Source organism: Impatiens glandulifera, chromosome 7, assembly GCF_907164915.1.
Source record: "Impatiens glandulifera chromosome 7, dImpGla2.1, whole genome shotgun sequence".
NCBI classification, from domain to species: Eukaryota; Viridiplantae; Streptophyta; class Magnoliopsida; order Ericales; family Balsaminaceae; genus Impatiens; species Impatiens glandulifera.
The window spans coordinates 35933700-35955919 of record NC_061868.1 but is presented as its reverse complement, the minus strand read 5'-3'; the positions used below and the strand labels follow the sequence as shown (position 1 = coordinate 35955919).

Below are 22220 nucleotides of genomic sequence, written 5' to 3'. Positions count from 1 at the left end.
ACAATTGGATCTAGACTATCAGTGGACATAATCTATTTGTGAGCCATTAGTGCTCAATACAAAACCATATATGAGAGCCATCAGCAACCAAATGGCACCAAAAGTAGTCATATATAATACTGATAAAAACCATATTTTTTTGTACATAAAGCAGGTCAGCAAGAAAATATGCATCTTTCAGGCTCGATTAGATTAGACTCGACTCATCGGGGTCTTGCCTGAAGATCCAAAACACAGCCTTAAATCGTATTAGCAATGGAAAGAAGCTTAATCAGTCACCAAGAAGGCAGAGTGGGTGACGCATGCTAAGCTCTGTTTTGAGATCTGGGTATTTCTTCAAATCATGGGAAATGCTCAGAATTTTCTGCAAGTTAAGAGGCCAGAAACAATCAGAAAAACAACCTACAACGCACAAGATGCTCATAGAAAATAGAAAAATTTCACAAATCATAACAATAAAAGGGTTCTCATTTGTGAAAACTAAAGGCTATTTCTAAATGCAAAGAGTATGTTCTCTCAAACATTCTCAAATGCTCATTTGCTACAATTGTTTATGAGATTTGTACCCCAAAGAAATGATAAGAGTATTTGGAAAACCAAGAAAAACGGTAAAGCAAATAGAGAAAGCATTTGTGACATGCTATAGAACATTCAAAGTACACAAATAATCAGGTAATTGGCTTATGTGTAAGGAATGAGGCAGTGTAGACTCACGATCCATTGCCCTGCTTAATCTGAAGTGCCAAATTGGTAGATTATGTGATATTGTCTTAGGCTTTGCTCTAGGGTTAAATAACTAAACAGTTATTTTTAAATAATCTTGTTTAATGTAGGTCATTGAAAATGAAATTATTCAAGTAAAAAGACATTAGGGAAAAAGGCATTAGGGAGAGATTAATATATAATGGATATTAATATATAATAGAAAAAATATAGGGTATTTCGGTTTATGATTTGAATAATGATTTGTAGAATTATCTCTCCATTTCCTTGGAATTTATGCCATTTGCTTGCACTCAACATTTGCTTTGCTTATACTCTACCCATTGAGTGTTGTCATTTTTTTACCTTTTATTATACTCAATGTCTTTTAAATATCTGAATTTCTAATGTAAACCTCACACTTATTATTTAAATAATATTTTTTCTCTCTCAAATTTCTAAATGGTATCAGATCGTTCTTGAGCTCTTTCTTGACGGTTTCGTCATTTCAAAATTTGTCACTTTATATCTCGGTCGTCTGTATTCGTGTCTCGACAAATTTTTGTCAAAAAATTATCACTTTTCACTTTCATCCGGCGATTCAAAGCCAACTCGCTATCATCCAACATCCAGCGACACTCCGACAATTAAAAGTTAATTCGTTGTCATCAACTTTCAGCGACATTCCGACAAATCAAAGCAACTCGCTGAAGTGAAAAAATGTCATCAACATTTCATTCCCTCGATAGCATCTTCTCTACAACTCACTTTGTCATCACAATCAACTTCAGTTGTCCCAAAGCGTTTTAACGCTCACTTAGGTACGTGTAACCCAAAAGATTAGATTGTCAATTAAGAGGCATCTGAGCACATGACGGCAAACCTATTTCTGCTACATGATTTTCATTTGCAAAATCATATATCCACCGTTCGCGTGGCTAACGACGCATTCGCAAAAGATCAGCTTACGTAACACCTAAGCTTTGCTTAACAAATGTTCTCTATGTTACAAATCTTGATTGCAATCTATTGTCAATTAGAAAGATTTGTCATGATTTAAAATATCTTACCAAATTTTATCCGAATAGTTGTGAATTTCAGGATACGGGAATGGGAAGGATGATTGAAAATGATAAGTTGTGTTCGGGACTCTACATTTTACAACATTACCCACATAATGAAGGTTTCAGGTTATTCAACTTCTCTCTCAAACAAACGTGCCGAAATAATGTTGTGGCATCGTAGACTTGGACATCCCAGTTTTTTGTATTTGGCTAAAATATTTCTGAACTTATTTATCAATGAAACCACCACATCTTTTTATTGTGACACTTATCAATTTGCCAAACACACTCGATGATCTTACCCAAGCGTTGCATATAAACAATTCTCATTAATACATAGTGACGTGTGGGGACCCGTCCGCACTAAAACTTTAAATGGTAAACGCTGGTTTGTGACCTTTATCGACACTCACACTCGCCTCACTTAGCTCCCCCAAATGAAGGAAAAATCTGAAGTTTGACAAATTTCTAAAACTTCTTCATTTTAATCCAAAAACAATTCCAATCTTCTATCCAAGCCTTCAAAACCGATAACGGACGTGAATTCTTTTTCTTCAAACCTTGACGACTTCCTAAAATCAAAGGACATCATTCATCTAAGCTCTTGTGTTGATACTACCCAACAAAATGACATCGTCGAAAAAAAACTGTCATCTACTCGAGGTAACTCGATCTCTTCTAATAGATTTAAATACTCCCAAATTATATTGAGAAGATGCCATATCCACTGTTTCCTACCTCATTAACCGTATGACATCACGCATTCTTCAATTCCAAAGTCCAATTGAAACTCTTTTAAAAATATTTCCCTATTCTAAAATTGCATCCAAATACACTCCCGTAAATTTTTTTGGATGTGCCTCTTTTATCCACACTCATAACCACAATCGGGACAAACTCGACATTCGAGCCACAAAATGTATCTTTCTAGGGTATTCACCAAATCAAAAAGGGTACAAATGATATTGTCCTTACTCTAAAAAGACTTTCTATTAAATGGATGTCTCATTCTTTGAAGATCAACCCTTCCACCAACATGTTGAGAGAGAGAACCTCAACAATCTTTAACATGATGGTCCTCCCAAAAACATCATCTCTCACACCATCATACATATACCTGAATTTGTACCTGAAACCACAATATTATCTTCACTCGAAGTTACATCCAAACCTACAACCATTTCTTCACCAACATCACATACTTTCATACATGTACTTGAATCTGTACACAATATCATCTTCAATCAAAGTTACATCCGAACCCACAACCACTTTTATCACCAACCTCACATCCACCTCATTAGGAAAAAGAGCTAATAGTCTACATTCGACGAAGAGAACAACTTGCACCCGTCCATGAATCCTCTTCAGGACGGAGTCCAATAGAAATTTTAGTTACGACAGTTAATCATGATATTCCTTCTATTAACTTACCCATTGCTCTCAGGAAAGGTGTTAGATCATGTACAAATCACCCGAACTCGAAATTTGTTTCATACGGATCGGTTGAAAGGTATAAAGCTCGTCTAATCGCCAAAAGATTTTCCCAATCAATAGGATAGATTACTTAGAAACATTTGCGCATGTTGCCAAACTCAACACCATCTGAATACTTCTATCTCTAGCGGCTAACAAAGATTGAGAATTACACCAACTCGACGTAAAAAATGTCTTTCTAAATGAAGACCTTGAAGAAGTCAACATGAACGTGCCTCCCGGTATTAGTGTTTCACCTAACGAAGTTTTTCATCTCCATAAATCTATCTATGGTCTCAAACAATCACCAAAGGCATGGTTCGAAAAATTCTCAAATCCATCATCGATAATGACTTCTCTCAATGCCAAGTTGACCACACTATGTTTGTCAAGATTGTTCCGAATAAAAAGATCACAATCCTCATTGTCTACGTTGATGACATCATTATAATTGGGGACGATGAAAAATAGATTCAAAATTTGAAAGAGTTAATTAGTAGTCGATTCGACACCGAAGATCTCAAACCCCTCAAATTTTTTCTAGGAATGGAACTTTCCCGATCAAAGAAGGGGATCTCCTTATCTTAAAGGAAGTATACTATAGACCTTTTAACAGGAACCAACATGCTTGGATGTAAGCTTGCCAACACCCCATGGATTCAGTCCACAAACTTGGAAATAACAACGACGATACTTCCACTGACAAATATAGATATCAGCGACTCGTGGGACGACTCCTATACTTATCTCACACTCGTCCCGACATTAGCTTCGTGGTGAGTGTTAGCCAATTCATTAATCGACCTTCCGAAGATCATATGAACACAGTTTTAAGAATCTTAAGTCACCTAAAAGGTTCTCCGAGAAAAGGTTTTCTATTCACAAGTAAAAACGACAAATCAATTTGTGTGTTCACCAATGCCGATTGGACCAGGGATATTACCGACAGAAAATCCACCGCTTGCTATTGTTCATTTGTATGAAACAATTTCGTCACATGGAGAAGCAAAAACAATCTGTTGTTGCTCGGAGTAGTACACAAAGTGAGTATCGTTCTCTTGCACTCGGAATTTGTGAAGGAATTTGGATACGTCGTATCTTGGAGAGTTAGGATTGCCCCTGATGGACCTATTCAAATTATGTGTGACAACCAAACTGCAACCAGTATTGCAAAGGTTCATCATGATAGAACCAAACATTGAAATTGATCGTCACTTCATTTTTGAGAACGTCAATAAATAGTTTATTACACCCCTTTACGTTACATCACACAATCAGGTGGCTGACATACTCACCAAAGCTGTTTCCAAATCAAATTTTAAGGAACTATGTGGCAAGTTGGCACTCTCAACATCTATTACCCAACTAGAGGGGAGTGTGAAATTATCTCTCCATCTCCTTGGAATTGATGCAATTTACTTGCACTCAACATTTGCTTTGCTTATACTCTACACATTGAGTGTTGTCAGTCTTTATCTTTTATTACACTCAATGTTCTTTAAATATCTGAATTTCTCATGTAAACTTCAAATTTACTATCTAAATAATATTTTCCCTCTATCAAATTTCTACAAGATTGTTGATCGGTTAATCTCAAATAACATCACCTAAGGCCTTAGATTTAATTTTCTTATCTTCTTGTTGCCTTTCTTAGACCTTGATTGATTATTGCAGGGTTCATTTTGCAATAATCAGAAGTTTTATTTTGGGAAAAAAGTGTTTGTAATGAAAAGGTGGATTATTTAAGTTATTTGGGTTAAATGACTAAAATACATTTTATATTAATATTCTATCAAACATAAAATAAGAAATTTTAACATTTTAGTTTATATGTATTAGGGATATATTGGAACACAACTCCCTAAGCCCTAGATCTAAATTATAGTAGAATTGAGATGATAAGATATTGTACCCGAGAAGCTCTAAATCTAGGACTTGTAGTATAAATGCAAGTAATGAACACAAGATCTGTAGTGGTTATGAGAATCCTCTTACATCCACTTTGTCAAGGCAAGTGCTCTCAGCTAATCCACTACAATCAAGAATGTTTAGATGCTTTACACAATATAATCACTCACAACTCACACAAAGAAAATGCTCTCGGAGAACGATGCCTTTTCTCCTCGGTTTTCTCTCTTTGTTGCAGCTATAAGCTAAGCAATTCAAAGTGTAGCCTATAGAGTTCTTAGACTTTATAGAGTATAGGAGTTCAAGTCTCATTACATCTGGCTAATTATCGAGGGAGAGATAGTTTTCTCCTACTAGGTGTCAAAACACAATACTGGTTAGGAATAACAAACTTCTAAACAAAACTAAACTAGTTAGACTTGTTTACCACAATTGATCTTTATAGCATTGATCTCCATGATACAAAGCATCAATCCCAAATAAAATGTTTGATTCATGATAGAATAAAGGGTTATTTAGAGTTCATCAAATACCCTTTGAAAAAAAAAATCATCAAACAAGGCCTTAGCTCGTTTGACTTTTGTATAGTCAAATTTGAACTAGTAACTTTTTTGTTTTCTTGTCATAACAATTGTAAGTGACTGAAAGGAAAAGACATCTTGTACTTACCAGAGCAGCAAGATGTGCATCTTGAAGAATATTCCCATCCATCTCTAACCTAGCAATAGGAAACTCAGGAAGATGTCCAGACTGTTTCTTACCAAGCAAATCACCCGGTCCACGTAGGACAAGGTCCATATTTGCCAAGTAATATCCATCCGACGATTTTTCCAAAATTTTCAACCTGCTTAAGCCAGTGTCTGTAGATGCTAACAAAATGCACTTTGATTGTCTCATACCACGCCCAACTCTTCCTCTAAGTTGGTGAAGTTGCGCGATTCCAAATCTCTCAGCATTCATAACAACCATCATTGACGCGTCAGGAACATCGACGCCGATCTCAATAACTTGAGTAGAAAGTAATATTTGTATTTCTCCTAATCGGAATTTTCTCAGCACTTCATCTTTGTCATGGCTCTTCATTCTTCCATGTAATAGCCCGCAGTTATAACCAAAAGGTTCGAACTTACTTGATATTATTTCAAAATCAGGTGAAGCCGCTCTAAGCTGAGGCAGTTGCTCGGATTGCTGGATTACAGGATACACGAGATATATTTTTCCTCCTGTTTTCAGTTCATTTAGCATCATCTGTCAAAATGAAGAAGAACATCATGTAACTTCTATTAACTATTGAAAGGATAACCTTCTTGCGACAACTAACCTTGTACACTTTCTCAAGGCAAGTTTCGTCTCCTTCCATTGTCTGTGTCTCAATTGGCAATCTTCCTGGGGGTAAATCAGTTATCTATAATTTTTAACAAAAAACAAATTCAATTGTTAGAGAAAGATTAATATAACTTGACATATGCAACGTGTAGTACTAATTCAACTGTACCGAGATTTAGGCCTTGTTTGATCCGGGGTTATTTAACTAACCAATTGGTTATAACTTTGTTTGGTGTAAGAAGAAGTGAGTTATTTGGGTAAGATGACCAAAATGTGCTTGTAAATAAATATTTTAAAATGTTAAAAGAATTGGCATTGAATGATGCCACCGTAGATTGGATATTGAGTTATTTAGAAATAATCCCAAATAACCTACTTCAAACAAGGCCTTAGTTCGATGTTATGTGATGTGGATGCAATTTTCATTAATTTTGAAACTGTTTCAAGAAAAACAAACGCAAGTCAGTTCAGAAGTTGATTCTGAAGAGGTGAATGAAAAAGACTCCTCTCGAGATCAGCAGATCTTTTTGGTTCTTTGGTTATGATGGTCTTATTTTATTATAATCTCCCTCTTTAGAGAAGGATTTGCTTATTTGTTGATGATCTTCTTTGTTGTTGTTGGAAACGTTTGAAAAATGAATTTGTTGTTGCCTTGTTGGACTTTGTAATATATTTATAATTTGTATTCCCTCGCGCTTGGCGCCAATGAGGTTTTTTGAGAAAAAAAAAAAGACTTTAAATAAAAAGTTTGAAATGTTTCTGAATATGTAATTGTTCAGGCATTGGATACCCATTGGGTACCTCGGGTTCAGGGGGATGAGATACATGGGGGAGACTAGCTCAAGAGGTCGGGTTCCAATGATCAACTAGCTTGTGATTATTCTCGGGCATTAACACAAGGACTGTAAGAAAGCCCCTTTTAATAGCATGTTCCATGTGCTGATTATACCCTTTCCCTTCCGGAACCAACCATCATAAACCTTACTTGTTTGAAGAAAATCGTGATCTTACACGAGTTCTCGGACCTCAAAATAAACTGGGACAAATCTGAGCTTTTTTTTGTTGGTGACATCCAAAACGCAAGCGTGATGGGTTTTAGGGTCGGCTCACTTGCCAATGAAGTACCTTGGGCCCCTCTTGGCAAAAAGACCAAAAGTCATGAAATTTGGACCCCATTATCGAGAAGATGGAACAGAGATTGGCGTTATGGAAGAGTAAGCTTCTTTCGAAGGGGGAGTGGAGAATGGTCCTTACCAAAAGCATTTTGTCAACCATCCCCACCTCCACACTGTTTCTGTTTCTGTTTCCATTATCCTCTACACCAGCTAAAAAATGGAAACCGTGGCAGAAATAGGACCTCCTACTGGCTTGAACCGTGGCCACCTAGTGGAAAGTTGTGTGACGTGTGACACATTTTATGATATATTCGCAATCACAAACAGGAAGGAGTCCTAAGTGGTATACTATCATAGGTCTCTCAACAAGATATGGAAGTAGAAAGTTTCCTCAATTCACCGTCTTACCACGTCAAAGGAAGCAGCTAGCTAAGTTTATCAAGGCTTTCTCGAATGTTTGCCTCACCTAAGTTCCGAACAAGCTTCATCTATCAATCTACCCTCGTGGAAATGGAGAAGGGATTCCCTTAGAAGGAAGTCTGGATGACAAAATTTCGACTAAGATCTCGTTTTTTGCTTGGGAGCTATCCACAGGGATATTCTCACACTCGACAAACTGAAAAGGAAGGGTTTTCACTTGGCAAACAAATGTTGCGTTTGCAACGGAACAAGGAAACGGTCAGCCACCTACTTATCCATTGTCGCATGGCCAAGGACATATGAGCACTTCTTCAAAACCTCTTGCAATTCCATTGGATTATGCCCCGAACATAGCGTATATTTGGGACAATGGAATGGTTGGTGCTCGGATAAGAACATAGAAGCAGATTGGAAGTCAATCCCTCTTATTATGTGGTGGACATTATGGAAGGAATGGAAGTGAATCCCTCTCATCATGTGGTGGATATTATGGAAGGAATGGAAGTGAATCCTTCTCATCATGTGGTGGACATTATGGAAGGAATGCAATAGAATAACTTCAACATTTCGGAATAGGGAGGATCAAAGGGTTTTTTCTACAAATATCAGAAAAAGGGGGATATGCACCGGCTGAGATAACATTGACCTTATAGGAATGTAGAAACTTTGTAATTCCAGTCATTCCTGTTTTATTACTGCCCGTTTTTCTTTCATTTAACTGTAAAAGGCGCTCCTCACGTTCAAAATTTATTTATAATACAAAGTTTTACCTTCTTTCAAAAAAAAAAGAACTGAACTTTTCAGAACAAAACAAAGACAAATCTTTTATTAAGGAGGCACAGGCGTAAGTATTAGAAGTACCTGTGTGAGAGACATGTCCCCATACAAAGCCAAAGCTAGAGTTCTTGGGATTGGAGTGGCTGACATGGCAAGAACATGTGGAGCCATAAAGGCATCTTCTCCTTTCAAGGATCCATCTGAACTAGTAGTCGCCACGAGTTTCTCACTAAAAGATTTGTAATAAAGCTGCAAGAATTAACACATTGCCCGGAAAGGAGATGAGCAAACATCAAATTTCAATCTGGAAATATCTACTTAGGCCAGTCGGGGATGAATTGAATACCACCTTGCTGTTGAACCTTCCTCTTTGGACAACGCCAAATCTATGTTGCTCGTCTACAACTGCTATCCGTAATGCGGAGAATGATATCTTCTCAGATATTAAACTATGGGTACCAACAACAATAGATATATCTCCTTTTTGGAGACCCTGAAACAGAATTGACGGAAGTTATAACGTCAGAGATCTGTAAAAGGAACTAACCTAAACGGAAAAGGCCAAATGTTACATGCCTCACAAATAATCCTTGCTTGTTTAGATGGGGTGGATCCTGTTAATAAAGCAACGGTAGGTTTAACATCAACGTCCGACATTTCTTTCAACAAATCAAGTAGTTGCTCGTAGTGCTGGATAGCAAGCAACTCAGTTGGAACCATGAAAGCTGCCTACAACGAAATCAAAAACCTTCAAACCAACGAGAATCACTCATATGAGATGAGACGATCAATTGTTTATTGGCAAACCTGATAGCCAGAACTAATAACTTCCATGCATGCTAAAAAAGCAACCACAGTTTTCCCACAGCCAACGTCGCCCTAAAACAAAATTACTGTATAAGTATTGGTGAAACCCAGAGAGGATAAAAGTAGAACTATGATGAAAAGCAGTTACAATTGGAAGCACAAAGAATGCAAGTATATATTGTATGTAACCTGTAATAGACGGTTCATCGGAACTGGCCGCTTAAGATCCCATATTATCTCTGAAACTGCTCTAAGCTGACTAGAAGTAAGAGAATAAGGAAGAGCCTTCAATAAACTCTGGGTAAGGCTAGACCAGTCCTCTATAAGTAAAGTATTCAGTTTGGGGTCTCTGTACTTATCCAGCATCCCTTCCTTTTCTAATTGTGTTCCAAGACCTTCAAGCATTTGAAATAAACGTCCTAGCTGAAAGAACATTTGTAGAGTGTCAAGAGAATGTGAAGTATTCAGGCTAAAGTAGAACTAAGATCAATTCAAATACAAAATGACAGGAAAATATATGATCAATTAGCCGACCTTTGTCCTCCAGATGCAAAATAAATGATGAAAAATGAGTTAAAAGACAAGGTTTTGGAAACTAAAATATGATCAATATGTAAGAGATTCGCTGACAACAATCACTATCAAGTAAATGTAACAATGAAAGCCTTGATTGTCTTCTGCTTGATTGCTAGTTCTCAAAGATTTTTTATACAGTGTACCTTCCCAAAGAAAAAATTAAATAATCTATTTTCCTTTAAGAGTGAAGAAACTCTTCTCTTTCTCTAGTTCACATTCAAGGTTAGAGTGTCTTTAGATGGGTAATGACAACAAAGCATTAATCAAAATTTTAATCACCTGCAAATAAAAGAATTCATCGAATATTAGTCTTTTCCTAGACAACTCTGCATCAATAAAATCCTTTGGTTGATGAATCCCAAGATATGTCTGCAAGAGAATTAAATGAACAATAAGAGGTTACTGTTGGATATCAGCAAATAGCGACAACAATCATCCTCATTGTCTTAGGAAAAAACAGTGCTAACATTATAATCTATACTAGGCATAAATAAATAAGATTTGTAGAGTTGGAAAAAGAAAACAAAAAAGTATCAACAGTCAACTTTATCATATCTTGGAAGGGAATATGGTCATTAGGGATGCAGATGAGACAGATCGGGGTGGGGAGTTGTCTTACTACCCACCCCATTCCACTTCGGAGATTTTCTTTTTACTACCATACCTGCAACCATCAAGGTTTAGATAATTCCCACAAGACACCATTTATATTCTAAACGTTACAAATAACATTTATTTACTAAAACTATTTTAACTAAATTATTTATAATATAAATATTCTAATAATTAATATTCATTGTGATCCCTAATATTTCATTCCAATATATATTTAATAAAAGAACATATGAAATGTAAATATGTATATTAGTGGCATTATTTTTTGAAAAAGTGAGACTTATTTTATTGATCTAGGGTAGCGCGAAGATCGCGTTTTCTGTGAGAATATTGGTGAACTATGCCTAAGCGAGGCGAAGCCAGAGGAAATTCTGGTGGAGGCCCGGAGTGATCCTGATGTCCATACTAGTGGCATTATAAATATGATTTTTTATATTTTTAGTATTCAAGGAAGATGCAGGGTTGGTATGTAAATACCATTCCCACCCATCCCTGGTCAAACCGGGGAAAAACCTCCTTGTTCAATTCAGCTCAGGTCTCGGGCGGATTGAAATTGTCACCCTTAATTGTTGTCATAAAGGTCTGGGAGGTATTGGGTGTCTCATCAATGAGAATTGACTAGAACGAATCTGAAAGATTATGAGAAGAATGCTATGATGTCACTTGTTTCTACATTCAATTTGCACTTTTTTTTTGTAACTTTGGAGCATAGAGTTTGTTTGATCAGAATAAAGCAAGTGATATTAATGCTGGGAAAAAATGGTTTTTCCTTTGCTAAACAAAGGTAGCTCCCTATACTAACAATTGTAGAGCTTGCGCAAAAAGCATATCAATCCATACACTACCCATTTCTATGGACTTGCTTGTGCACCGTTTTTATTTTATATTACCTAAGTTCACAAATACTTTATATTGAATTAACCATTTCCTATCACAACTCTCTTTAATTTGGTACTTGTGCCTTCATTTCCAGCAACATGAAGCATAAAGGACACATGTTTCAAATATAAACATGTCAAAAATTACAAGAATAAGAATGGATAATGAAGCTTTTACTTACTTCATGAAGGCATTTAAGTCCAAAATCCTTAGTTATATCTTGAGGAATGGGATCAACATTAGAAGACAAAGTTGGTAAAGCTCTGTAGCAAGTAAAAAGATTACAAATTAATACTGTCTGCCAATGCAAATTAAAGAAAAACACAGCACCAGATGAAGTACTTTAAATTTACAGTAAATTCAGTTATCAAAACTTTAACTGGCAATGACAATAAAGTAAAACAAGGTCCTGGAGTTGTTGCCTCTCACAAGGTTAAATCAAGAAAGTCCTTTGACTTCACATTTGATTGTGAACATAAGCAAATACATAAGAAGAGCTCTAGCAAATTTCTCCCTCAATAAAAAAGAAAGATCTTTCAGATATCATAAAATAGACTAACAGGATGTTTTTTAATAGAAAAAAAATGCTGTTTCTCATACAGCCACAATCCACTGAAGCAAGCATCTTCAAAGATGTTTGGTTCAATGATGGCAGGGAGAAGTAGGAAGTACATAGCTTAAACCAGGGAAAATCAAAGGACAACTGAACAGCCCAAAAAATTAAGAGAAAGGATAAGAAATCAAATAAAAATGTCACTTTTATGTCAATGAAAAGACACTCTTGGTGATCATCATGAAATTGGTCATTATGGTTAATGATGTTACCTTGAAATAAAGTCCCTTAAAGAGTTTGGGTTCAGGCCTCCTTTCGAAGGATAAATAGGGTAAGGCCGACCTTTGATCTCAATGACTGATGAGTCTTGTTCATTATCAAGGACATCAATGTTATATTCCTTAATCTCATAGTGGTCTGTACGCATATGCTTCACCTATACAAAGAATGGAAGCAAATAAATTACTAATTTTTCAAAAGGTGATTAAAACTGGGTTGCCTAGATGGAAACACAACTACACTTGATCTTAGCCAAAATATCAAGAAACGTATATGAAGTATAGACTATAGAGTACTATCAACAGGTAGTCTCATAAAAACAAAGGCGGGGTAAAAAAAGAAAGGAACATTGATAAGAGCAATGACATTCGCAATTACCTTCCCACTAACACATACACAATCTCCCACTTCATGTTTCCCCTGAAGACTTTTGAGAAAAGGTAGATATGTGAAACGAGTGCCACGAAAGAATTTCTTCAAATGTAGAAATACCATCCTTTTTCCACAGCTAAATTCATCAGTCACATTTCTGTTAGCTGCATCATGGTTGGCAACTTCACTTTTGCTTATATCAAAATCCTGAACCAAATGTGCATCAGTCTGCTCTGCAACTTCACAACCGACAACAACTTCAAGAAATGAGAAAGAATAACTGGCCTTAATAGCCCTGCAAGAAGAAAATTAATTTAAGTAGTTCCCAAGAGAAGTTACACCTAGCATCATAGAATTGTTACCAAGAAGGCATTAAAAAAGGTAACCTTACTTGGATGATACAACTTTCCCAACAAATATTAAGTATTGCCCATCTTCAATTGTAGTTCCTGCATTCTGAAAATCAGCATAGGTCCGAGGAAAGTGATGGAGCAATTTCCGTAGCTATATCAAATGGAAAAATCCTTGTATTAGTTAGCATCTGGAAAATAAGAAAAAAACTATTCCAACCACCACCAGAAAACCCACCGTATGGAAACCACATTTCTCCAGCTGCAGCAAATGTCTCTTACTTAAACCAGGTATAAAACTGATAGATGTGTCGAGCATTAACTGGACTGGGGCCTTCTTGTCTTGGTCCACATTTTTTGGTCCAGGTATAGAACTGGTAGATTTGTCAAACATTAATTGAACTGGTGCCTTCTTGTCTTGGTCCCCATGTTTTGGTCCAGTATCTGTTCCTTTTGTAGGAGTATTTTGTAGATCTAGAGTTACCTGCAAGTCATAAAGACCATGTGGATGCATCTCGACCTTCATGAAATCAACCTCATTTGAGTTTATGCAGCTAGTAAATAAGGAAAGGGAATTACATCTTCAAGTGACAACGAGTTCGCAACTCCAAATGCAGGCAAAAGAGTAGACCATGTTTCCTGGAAACTGTCTGAATTGTTCAATTTTGTATCTACTGAACCAGGGATGAACCCATCACAGATCTCAGACATAAAAAGGTTACTGCTCCTGGACCATGCTGTATTTTCATCATATAGCTCTACTGGAGGAGAACTACCCAAAATAATGGAAGAAAACGGTTTACATGCCATGGTGATATCAAAATCATCTGGAACTTTGCAATCTCGACCACACTTATTGTCAGCTACTTCACTCTCAATGAAATCATGGGATCCATCATAGCCAACTAAGACTGACATCTACAAAGACAAGTAAAATATACCTCTAAAAAAATCTTCATACTATAATACCAAATCAATATTTCTCTTTAAACAAAATATTGTCAGTAGGCAAACAGAAAAAGACATTGTTTGGCTTTGTCCCAGATTTACTTCATCCAAGGGAGATGGCAGTTAATTATTTCTTGCGGAATTAGAGACATTAAATTTATTAATAATTATATATAAAGTACAAATAACATCTTCATAATAAGTTTTTAAGTACTAGGCTAGTAGATAACTACTTTCCACTAAATAGGGAGTCCTCTATCTACATGGAATAAATAAGATAATAAATAGTGTACAACAAGTACATTCTAATTTATTTAAGAAGGTGACCTGTCTAGATGAATATTGGAGCTACTTCTACACTCCCTACAGCTAAGTTGTTCAAAGTATGCATGCCCAACTTGTTACTTAGCTTCTCAAACCTAACTTTGAGTAATGCTTTAGTGATCAGCATTTTGCTGGGTTGTAGTAATGTAGAATAGTTGGACTCTTGCACTTTCAATTCTCCAAAATAAAATGTATATCCATCTCAACATGTTTAGTCACGTCATGATGAATAAGATTCTTGGCTATACGTAGTGCAGACTAGTTGTTACATAGAAATTGAGGGGTAGGTCACTAGCCAACTTTCGTTCATCCAAATACCTTCGAATTCAGATTGACTCACATATCCCTTGTGCTAGTGAACATAGTTATGTTTCAGAGTGACTTCTTCAAACAACATATTGTTTATTGCTTGTCCATCTAACTAGATTTCCAAACAAATGAAAACAATACCAAAAACTGACCTTAGGTCTTATATATTGCTTGTGTGATCAACATTGGTGTAGACATGTGTCCCTTTAACTTCATTCTTTCTCAATAATAATACTTTTCCAGGTGTGAGCCTTAAGTACCTTACAATCATCCAAACTTATTCATATGTTGTTTGGTACAATACAAAGTTCATAAATTGACTCACAAAACTAACTGCAAAGCACATATCAAGGACGCGGTGAGAAAGATATATTAGTTGTTTAACTCATCGTTGCTAACTTCCTTTGTTTTTTTTCTCTGGAATCTGGATGACTGTCTAGATATAACTTCTTCTTTTTACCATAAGAGTATCGGTTGATTTACATCCCGATATTAATGTTTCCTTAGAAAATCCATTGTGCACTTTCTTCGATTCGCAACTACGCCTCATTTTGATCTAGCAACTTCCATATAAAGGAAATATTGCTGAGTTGTCAAGGTCTTTAATTTCAAATCATACACCTAGTTGTTGCTTTATGCAGATTTATTTCTCCTTCTCTCTTCTCTTTTCTGCTGTCAACATGGGTACATTGTCTCTTTGCAGGTTTATGGGCTTTGAGGATGTAGAGTCCATAACTCACTTGAACCATGTTAATCTTCTTCTTGATTCCATTTCCTCAAATTCACATATATTTGAACTTTATGACCTAGTGTACCGTTAAGATCTATTTCTAACTTTCTTGAAGATAATAAGTTGAAGAGTTTTATCTCGAGAAGGGCCCAGAGTGTGACACCGACATTCACACAACAAGGGATAGAGAGCAAGGACTTTTCTATATTGAGGCTCAATAGGCAATGGTGTTGAGAACTGTCACACCCAAACAGAGCTTGTTTTAGTCAAACTTTCAATTTAGAGCTTTGAGTTTTTCTGCAGAAATAGTCAAACTATTAGAGGTGGTAAGCAAGTGAATGGGAAGTGTATGGAGTTGATGAGGCATGATAGGACCATGTGATTGTCGGTCTTCCATTGCTTTAATGTGGGATCCTCAGAGGTTCATATCCTCCATAAAGTATACATGTCTGCCTTTCCCGAGATAAACATGATTACTGACCCATTCATTTTGTGGATGGTAACATGAAGGGTGATAGGATCTAGAATAACAAGAGAATTGCCAAAGAATGTTTGAGATGAGACTTCCTTTTGTGGCTTGTAACAAGAAGGGGGATAGGATCTAGAACAACATGAGAGTTGCCAAAGGATAGTTGAGATGAGACTTCTGATGAAGACGAAAGAAACACAGCTCCAAACTTAGTCATCATGATGAAGAACAAAGAATGGAGAGGGCTGGACTTCTCAAGTGATCATAGTCTGAAATATTCGGATTGTAGAATGAGTTCCAAAAACACATTGTTACATAGGTTGTGCAGAATTTGAGAAAATAGAAAGTAGTTCTTTTACTTAGAATCTTAATTATAAAGACATCCTTATGCAATGAGCTGCTAAGGACTAGGTTATATATCAACTACTTCTTACTAAATAGGGAATCCTCTATCTACTCAGAATAAATAAGCCAAGAGATAAATATAAAAAGTAAATTTAATTTATCTAGATAAAAATTGGAGCTACTTATACAATTCTTAAACAAAAAAAATTGAATTATGAAGAGAAAGGAGAAAAAGTTCCCTAATAAAGATGAGGACGTTCTGAAAGGATAAGATGCATTACAAGGACAAGGAGATGAAAGTAAAATTAGTTGATGTAATAAGATAGAATAGAGAATAGAACCATGCTTATACTGTATTTGATAAACACTTCACCTTTTTCAGAAACTTTGACCTCTCTGAGATGTTTTTCATTTCCCATGCCTCTTCTACAATTTCAGGAAACTTTTTTTCTGATTGAGAGGAAAAATATGGAATTCTAGTAAATAGGAAACTTTTAAGCCTGCAAAATATAATCACAATTAGAGGCAACTTATCTTCCTCATTTTTCTATAAATGTGCTATATGTGTACAATGTCAAATACCAGTCATTACCTTAGATTTTCATGCAAAAAAAAGAAATGTTTTCTCCTAGACTGAAGTATGATCATACTTCTCATGCATCTGTTACTGAAACACTGTAAAGGAAGACCTCATGTTACATCAAGTGTAACAATAAAGAAACGAAAATATTAACATTTTAGATAGCTAGTTAACTTGAAAGAGATTAATAAGCAAAATGAAAACAAAAACAAGGCTAGAAATAGTAGGTGATTATTTGATAGGGGTCTACCATCAGAATTGAGAATATTCATGTCAAGATTCAGTTCCCTACTTGCCCATCAATTAAGAACATGAATTACAAACTTAAGAAAAGGGACTAAAACATGGAAATTGACTCTAAATCATCACTCCATACCGAAGCTTCATCCATCCACGAATAATAGTAAGAATTAGTCATACATGAACAAGAAGGAAAATAAAAATCTTCCTGAATCACCTGGACTGGAGGCCAATATGCTGACCACAAATTTTGGGGATAAAAAGTTTCTAAATGACATGATTGTGTTGAAATTCATACCATGCTACATGAATGTGCAGCAGTCACTGCCAAAGCCATGGAATACAACGGTAATGCATAGTCAGAAGCTGCTTAACTGGTGAAAATTTGTAAGGCTGCAAAACACAAACATACAAATCTGATATATATGTATATAATATGCATTTGCAAGTTGGACAAGCAATTGGAGACAAATAGTCACCAAAAACTGTTTATTTGGTACACAAATGTCTTCCAATATAAAATGTTTGTCAATTGCTATAACATCAAAAAACTCACTTCTTCACATTCGATGCATCAGCAAAAGAATTAGTTTTTCCCGTCATTCTATGTATTAGCATGATATTGTTCTTGGGTTCAACCCCTAAATGTCTTTCCACCTCTCTACAATGTGTAAGCATGCGTCAGACAATGTAAGCTTGATACTGTTATAAGGAACAATTGCTAAAACCTGAAGCTTTTAGTTCTATTGAAAAGTAACTATTAGTATCAACAAAGAGATTAATATCGAACAAATGATACAGGAAGATGAAACCCTCCTTTGAAGTTAGGAAATATATCCACACAATCAAATTCATTAGAAAAGGAGAACTTAAACACGTCCCAGGGAAAACAAGAAACGGAGATTTACTAAACTGATGAAACAAGAATGAGAAAACGTCTCCGGAGACGAGGGCACTCAGTTAGCCGACGGGAGGAGCTTTTCCGGCGACAAGAGGTCTTCAATCTGGAGATGAGTGAGATGTTCACTAGTTTATTTCCCTCCCGAGTTAGCGATACGATATTTGCTCAGTAAATGACCATGCTTAAACCAACATAAATTTTGTTTCAGAAAATATATATATTATATTTTTTAAATTATCATATTTGTTTAATGAAAAATATTTTCACATGAATCTCTAATTTGTTTCAAGAAATTTAATTATTGCTATTTAATTAAAGATTTACCATCTAAAACAATTAATTTACAAAATAATATGAAGTCAAAATAACTAAATGAAAATTTAGATTTTAAATAATATGATATAAACAAAACCTAAAATTAAAATTAAAATTAAAAAATCCAATAATCTTGGAATTTTTTGATGAGTCTAAATATCTCACCAATGAAATAGAACAAAATAATCAGATGATATTGAAAGAAATTTTATCAAATATTGAAAATTGTGATTAACGCGAAAGATCAATTTCAATTATTTTTTATAGAAAATGAAACTACATATACTATAATTTCATCTCCTTTATTATTAAAAAGAGATGAACATGAACTCAAAAAATGATCATCAAAAAATTGTGATGAACCGAAAGATCAATTTCAATTACTCTTTATAGGAAAAAAGAAACTATATATACAAACGAAATTAACTAGGCACAGAGGTGGTTTAAGTCCAACCCTAAAAAAAAATTAATAATTTTTAAACTGAAAAATATATTGTTGTAACCTTGGGGAATTGCAGGGAGCCTCGAGATTCGATGCGTTTGAACTTTGGTTTGCGTGACATACATTTTTTTATCTTTTTAAAATGAGACATTATTTTTAAAAGATTTTGATAGTATATAGTTGTTTTTAAAATTAACTATATTAAAAAATTATTTAATTCAAATTTTAATTATCTAGGGATCAAATAATAATTTGATTAAAACCCGGTTTAAATTAATCAAACATGATTAACTTAATAAAAGATTATTTATTTGAAAATAGAGTCGCCAAATGATTTTAGAAATAACAGTAAAATGTGCGTGTATAAACGTACTTTAGACTAAAGTTTCTATAAGGGTTTTGTTTTTTTGGTTACGCTCGGGAAAAAACTTTCGCACTATATCCTTCGCGCCCGTCAGAGGACAGTTTTATTATTAATGTAAAATTTTGGCTATCAAAAGTTTTATTTATAACATTTATTCCATTTAATTAGTAGTTCGGGTCATAAACAAGGATACGTTTACGTAAATAATTGTATAAAATTATTTAAAAGAGCATACATGCGATTGCGTTGATATATGATTAAGTATCATACCTGAAAAATATCATAAAGTATTATAATTTAAAAATAAATTCCAAACGGGGCCTTAACCAAAAGATTTGTTCGTGACATATCCTGAAAATATTTAAAATTCATTTTCTGACCTTTTGGAATTATTTGAAAATGGATTGGGATTCCAAAAATAATTTTGGATTTAAAAAAGTGGAACCAAACAGGCCTTAGGACCGGAGTCCTAGGGCTTGGGTTCGTTTTTACCGATCTAGGCTCGGACGGACTCGGTCTAGACCGGGGTGATCTAGATTAAGTCTAGGGACACTCGGTCAAGGAATCGAAGGGTTCAGCCCTAGGGTTTAGGAGGCTCGGTCCTAAACTTGGGTTGTTCGGTCTTGAACTTGAGTTGTTCAGTACTATGTCTAAGAGGTTCGATCCCAAGTATAGCTTCCTCGGTCATGGGACTTGGGAGTCTCGGTCCCAGGTTAGACCTCTCGGTCCTAGGTTTAGAATCATCGAATGAATTTCTCGGTCCTTGCTCAAGAACACTAGTACTTGGTCTCAGTCTTAACTCAAGAACATCGGTCATATGTCTCGGTCCTAACTCAAGAACATCAGTCCTTGGTCTTGGTCTTAAGTCGGTTTTATTGGTCTTTAGTCTCGGTCCTATTTTTTGGTCCTAGTCCTACATGACTCGGTCGTCGGGGATCGAGTGTTCTTCATTTGGTATGAAAAATTGTTGTTTGTATCTTTTGATATAGACCATGAAATCATGATCTATAAGTTGTAAACAACTCATATGAATGTAGGTATCATAATTCCTAGCCCTAAACACGATCAATATAACTCAATAACAATTGATTTTTCAAAATGTTTTTTAGGGCAAAATTTAGGAACTTTTAATTTAGGTCATCTCATGGCTAATTCTTGTTCCAACAGTTTCGAAATGTTTATAGTCGAATACATCCAAAACAAGAACATCAATCAAGCTCTATAACAACTTTCAAAACTGAAATTTAATTTTTTTTATTTCAAAATTTTCAGTTGGATCAAACATGGTCGGGATAGGATGTAATATGATCTGGAAATCATTCTAACATGTTTACAAACATGTTTAACAACTATTTGAATAAAAAATTCAAGCTTCCAGATTTTCAAATCAAATTTAGATTTTTTTATTTAAGTTGAATTAATCAAAGCTCTTTTAACAAAAACTTCATAAATCATCTAAGGATTGGTTTCAAACAAGTAAAACACAAAATTGAACCCTAAATATGATCAACTCAATCAAACTTAGAAAAATTCAATTTTGAATCATAAATTGAATTACAGCAGGTCTGGAAGTTTACCAATGATTAAAGAACACTCCAAATAGAATAGTTATATGCAAAATGAAATAAAATATTTCCCCTTTCTTTTGAGTCTTATTATAAGTTTGTGAGAAAATACGTCCATTGGCCCACTAACGTTTCCAACAATTACAGCCTCCATATGCCAAGAAAGAACCAGCATAACAATATCTTGTAGATCCACCTGCAGATTGTTACAAAGAAGAGTGATATCGTCAAACAAAATCATATCAATATAAGGGTCTTTGCATAGGTTGTATAGCTCTTCAGAATTTCTAGAATCAACATATTTAACCAGGTCTTGGTTGTAGAATACATCAAATGCTCCTTCGAGATGACAATCGCTCGCCTTTAAGGCTTGAAGAGTCATCTTTTCACTAGCTCTAGTTATTGTCATTAATTGTTGAACCTTGTCTTGGTGACCTAACCAATCTTATTCATTCTCATATTTTGATAAGAAGAAGTCCTAGAATTCCGGCGGATATAGACTTGGTAAATCACTTCAATGGAAGAATGGGTCGTAGAGAGAAAAACTAAGAGGCCCTGAATGATGTACGTATTCTAGAATACTCTCTTTGCGATTCATAGTCGTCACATGCCACATGCCACAAATGAATTTTCAGGTTCTCTGATTTTATTCCTCCTTCATATTCGAATATGTGATTTTTCTTTGCCCGACTCCATTAATTAGGACGCAATGATTATCTCTTCTACTTCGCGCATCAGATGAGAACGGGTTCAAGCCATAAACAACTCCACCGAGATTAGAGCTCTCTAGTTTCACAAGTCGGCGACGTTCATGCAAATGGTTCGATCACTAATTGAAGCGTAGACACAAATCACGATCAACGAATAATTCAACAGAGTACATTGAGAACACCTAAAATTTAAAGTGAACGCAAATCTCTTTTTTTACATGAATTACTTTTATATGCTTAGATCGTCTCTTTGAATTTTTTGGAAATCAATTGTTTGTTTGTTAGGAAGGTCATTCTCAAGAATGAACTTGATCACACATATAAAACTATATGTCTAAGTCAATTAGGCTAATTAGTGGTCAAATAATTAACCAAACCTCTTCAAGTTATTCAAACACAATTAAGATGCCTTAAGGAAAATAAAACACAAGCAACTAACTCTCAATATAGAAGATCAAAGCATAAATGCACTAAGTAGAGTTTTATCTAGAAGTCACAATATTATGTTTCATCCGTATGAGATTTTACTTTATTGTCTTAGCGTCCGAGTAAAGGGGAATATGATATTGGACAATCTCAAAATCGATGATAATAAGCATATCTTTGTATGACCATGCAAAATATATTTATTGACTTTCAAAAGTTCAATTAAGTCATGACGTTCCCTATCATTCAGACTTTGTTCAATCAAGATTGTTTAAGGGTTCTCCAGTGTATTTAAATTTATTTCAATCGTTTTCCAGTAAAAGATTAAATTTA

At 35.1% G+C, this 22220-nt stretch overlaps 1 protein-coding gene across 3 annotated transcripts; it reads right to left on the bottom strand.

Moving 5' to 3' along the window:
• Window positions 1-22: 22 nt before the first annotated feature.
• On the bottom strand, window positions 23-18230 carry LOC124944710 (ATP-dependent DNA helicase homolog RECG, chloroplastic). 3 transcript variants are annotated; one of them, XM_047485040.1, is made up of 20 exons: window positions 18078-18230; window positions 17721-17825; window positions 17463-17557; window positions 16937-17019; window positions 16718-16844; window positions 13799-14137; window positions 13458-13703; window positions 13261-13373; window positions 12876-13164; window positions 12491-12654; window positions 11847-11928; window positions 10451-10540; window positions 9785-10018; window positions 9596-9667; window positions 9365-9517; window positions 9138-9281; window positions 8873-9037; window positions 6472-6555; window positions 5820-6398; window positions 23-364 (listed from the first exon to the last, which is right to left on the bottom strand). In XM_047485040.1, the coding sequence occupies exons 3-20, from the start codon at window positions 17499-17501 to the stop codon at window positions 272-274; spliced, it is 3096 nt and encodes a 1031-aa protein (XP_047340996.1). In that variant the 5' UTR covers window positions 17502-17557; window positions 17721-17825; window positions 18078-18230; the 3' UTR covers window positions 23-271. The 3 variants fall into 3 exon arrangements, with proteins under 3 accessions (XP_047340996.1, XP_047340997.1, XP_047340998.1); XM_047485041.1 differs by lacking the exon at window positions 17721-17825; XM_047485042.1 differs by lacking the exon at window positions 17721-17825 and having other exon boundaries at window positions 18073-18207.
• Window positions 18231-22220: the final 3990 nt, after the last annotated feature.

Bases quoted from the DNA above. Each gene is read 5' to 3' on its own strand.
- LOC124944710 (XM_047485040.1), bottom strand. From the start codon at position 17,501: ATGGCTTTGGCAGTGACTGCTGCACATTCATGTAGCATG. The intron at 13,165-13,260 runs GTAAGGTTACCT...TTCTTCTTGCAG, and splicing joins GGGAAAGTTGTATCATCCAA to GGCTATTAAGGCCAGTTATT. The intron at 10,541-11,846 runs GTAAGTAAAAGC...ATTCTCTTGCAG, and splicing joins GACTTAAATGCCTTCATGAA to ACATATCTTGGGATTCATCA.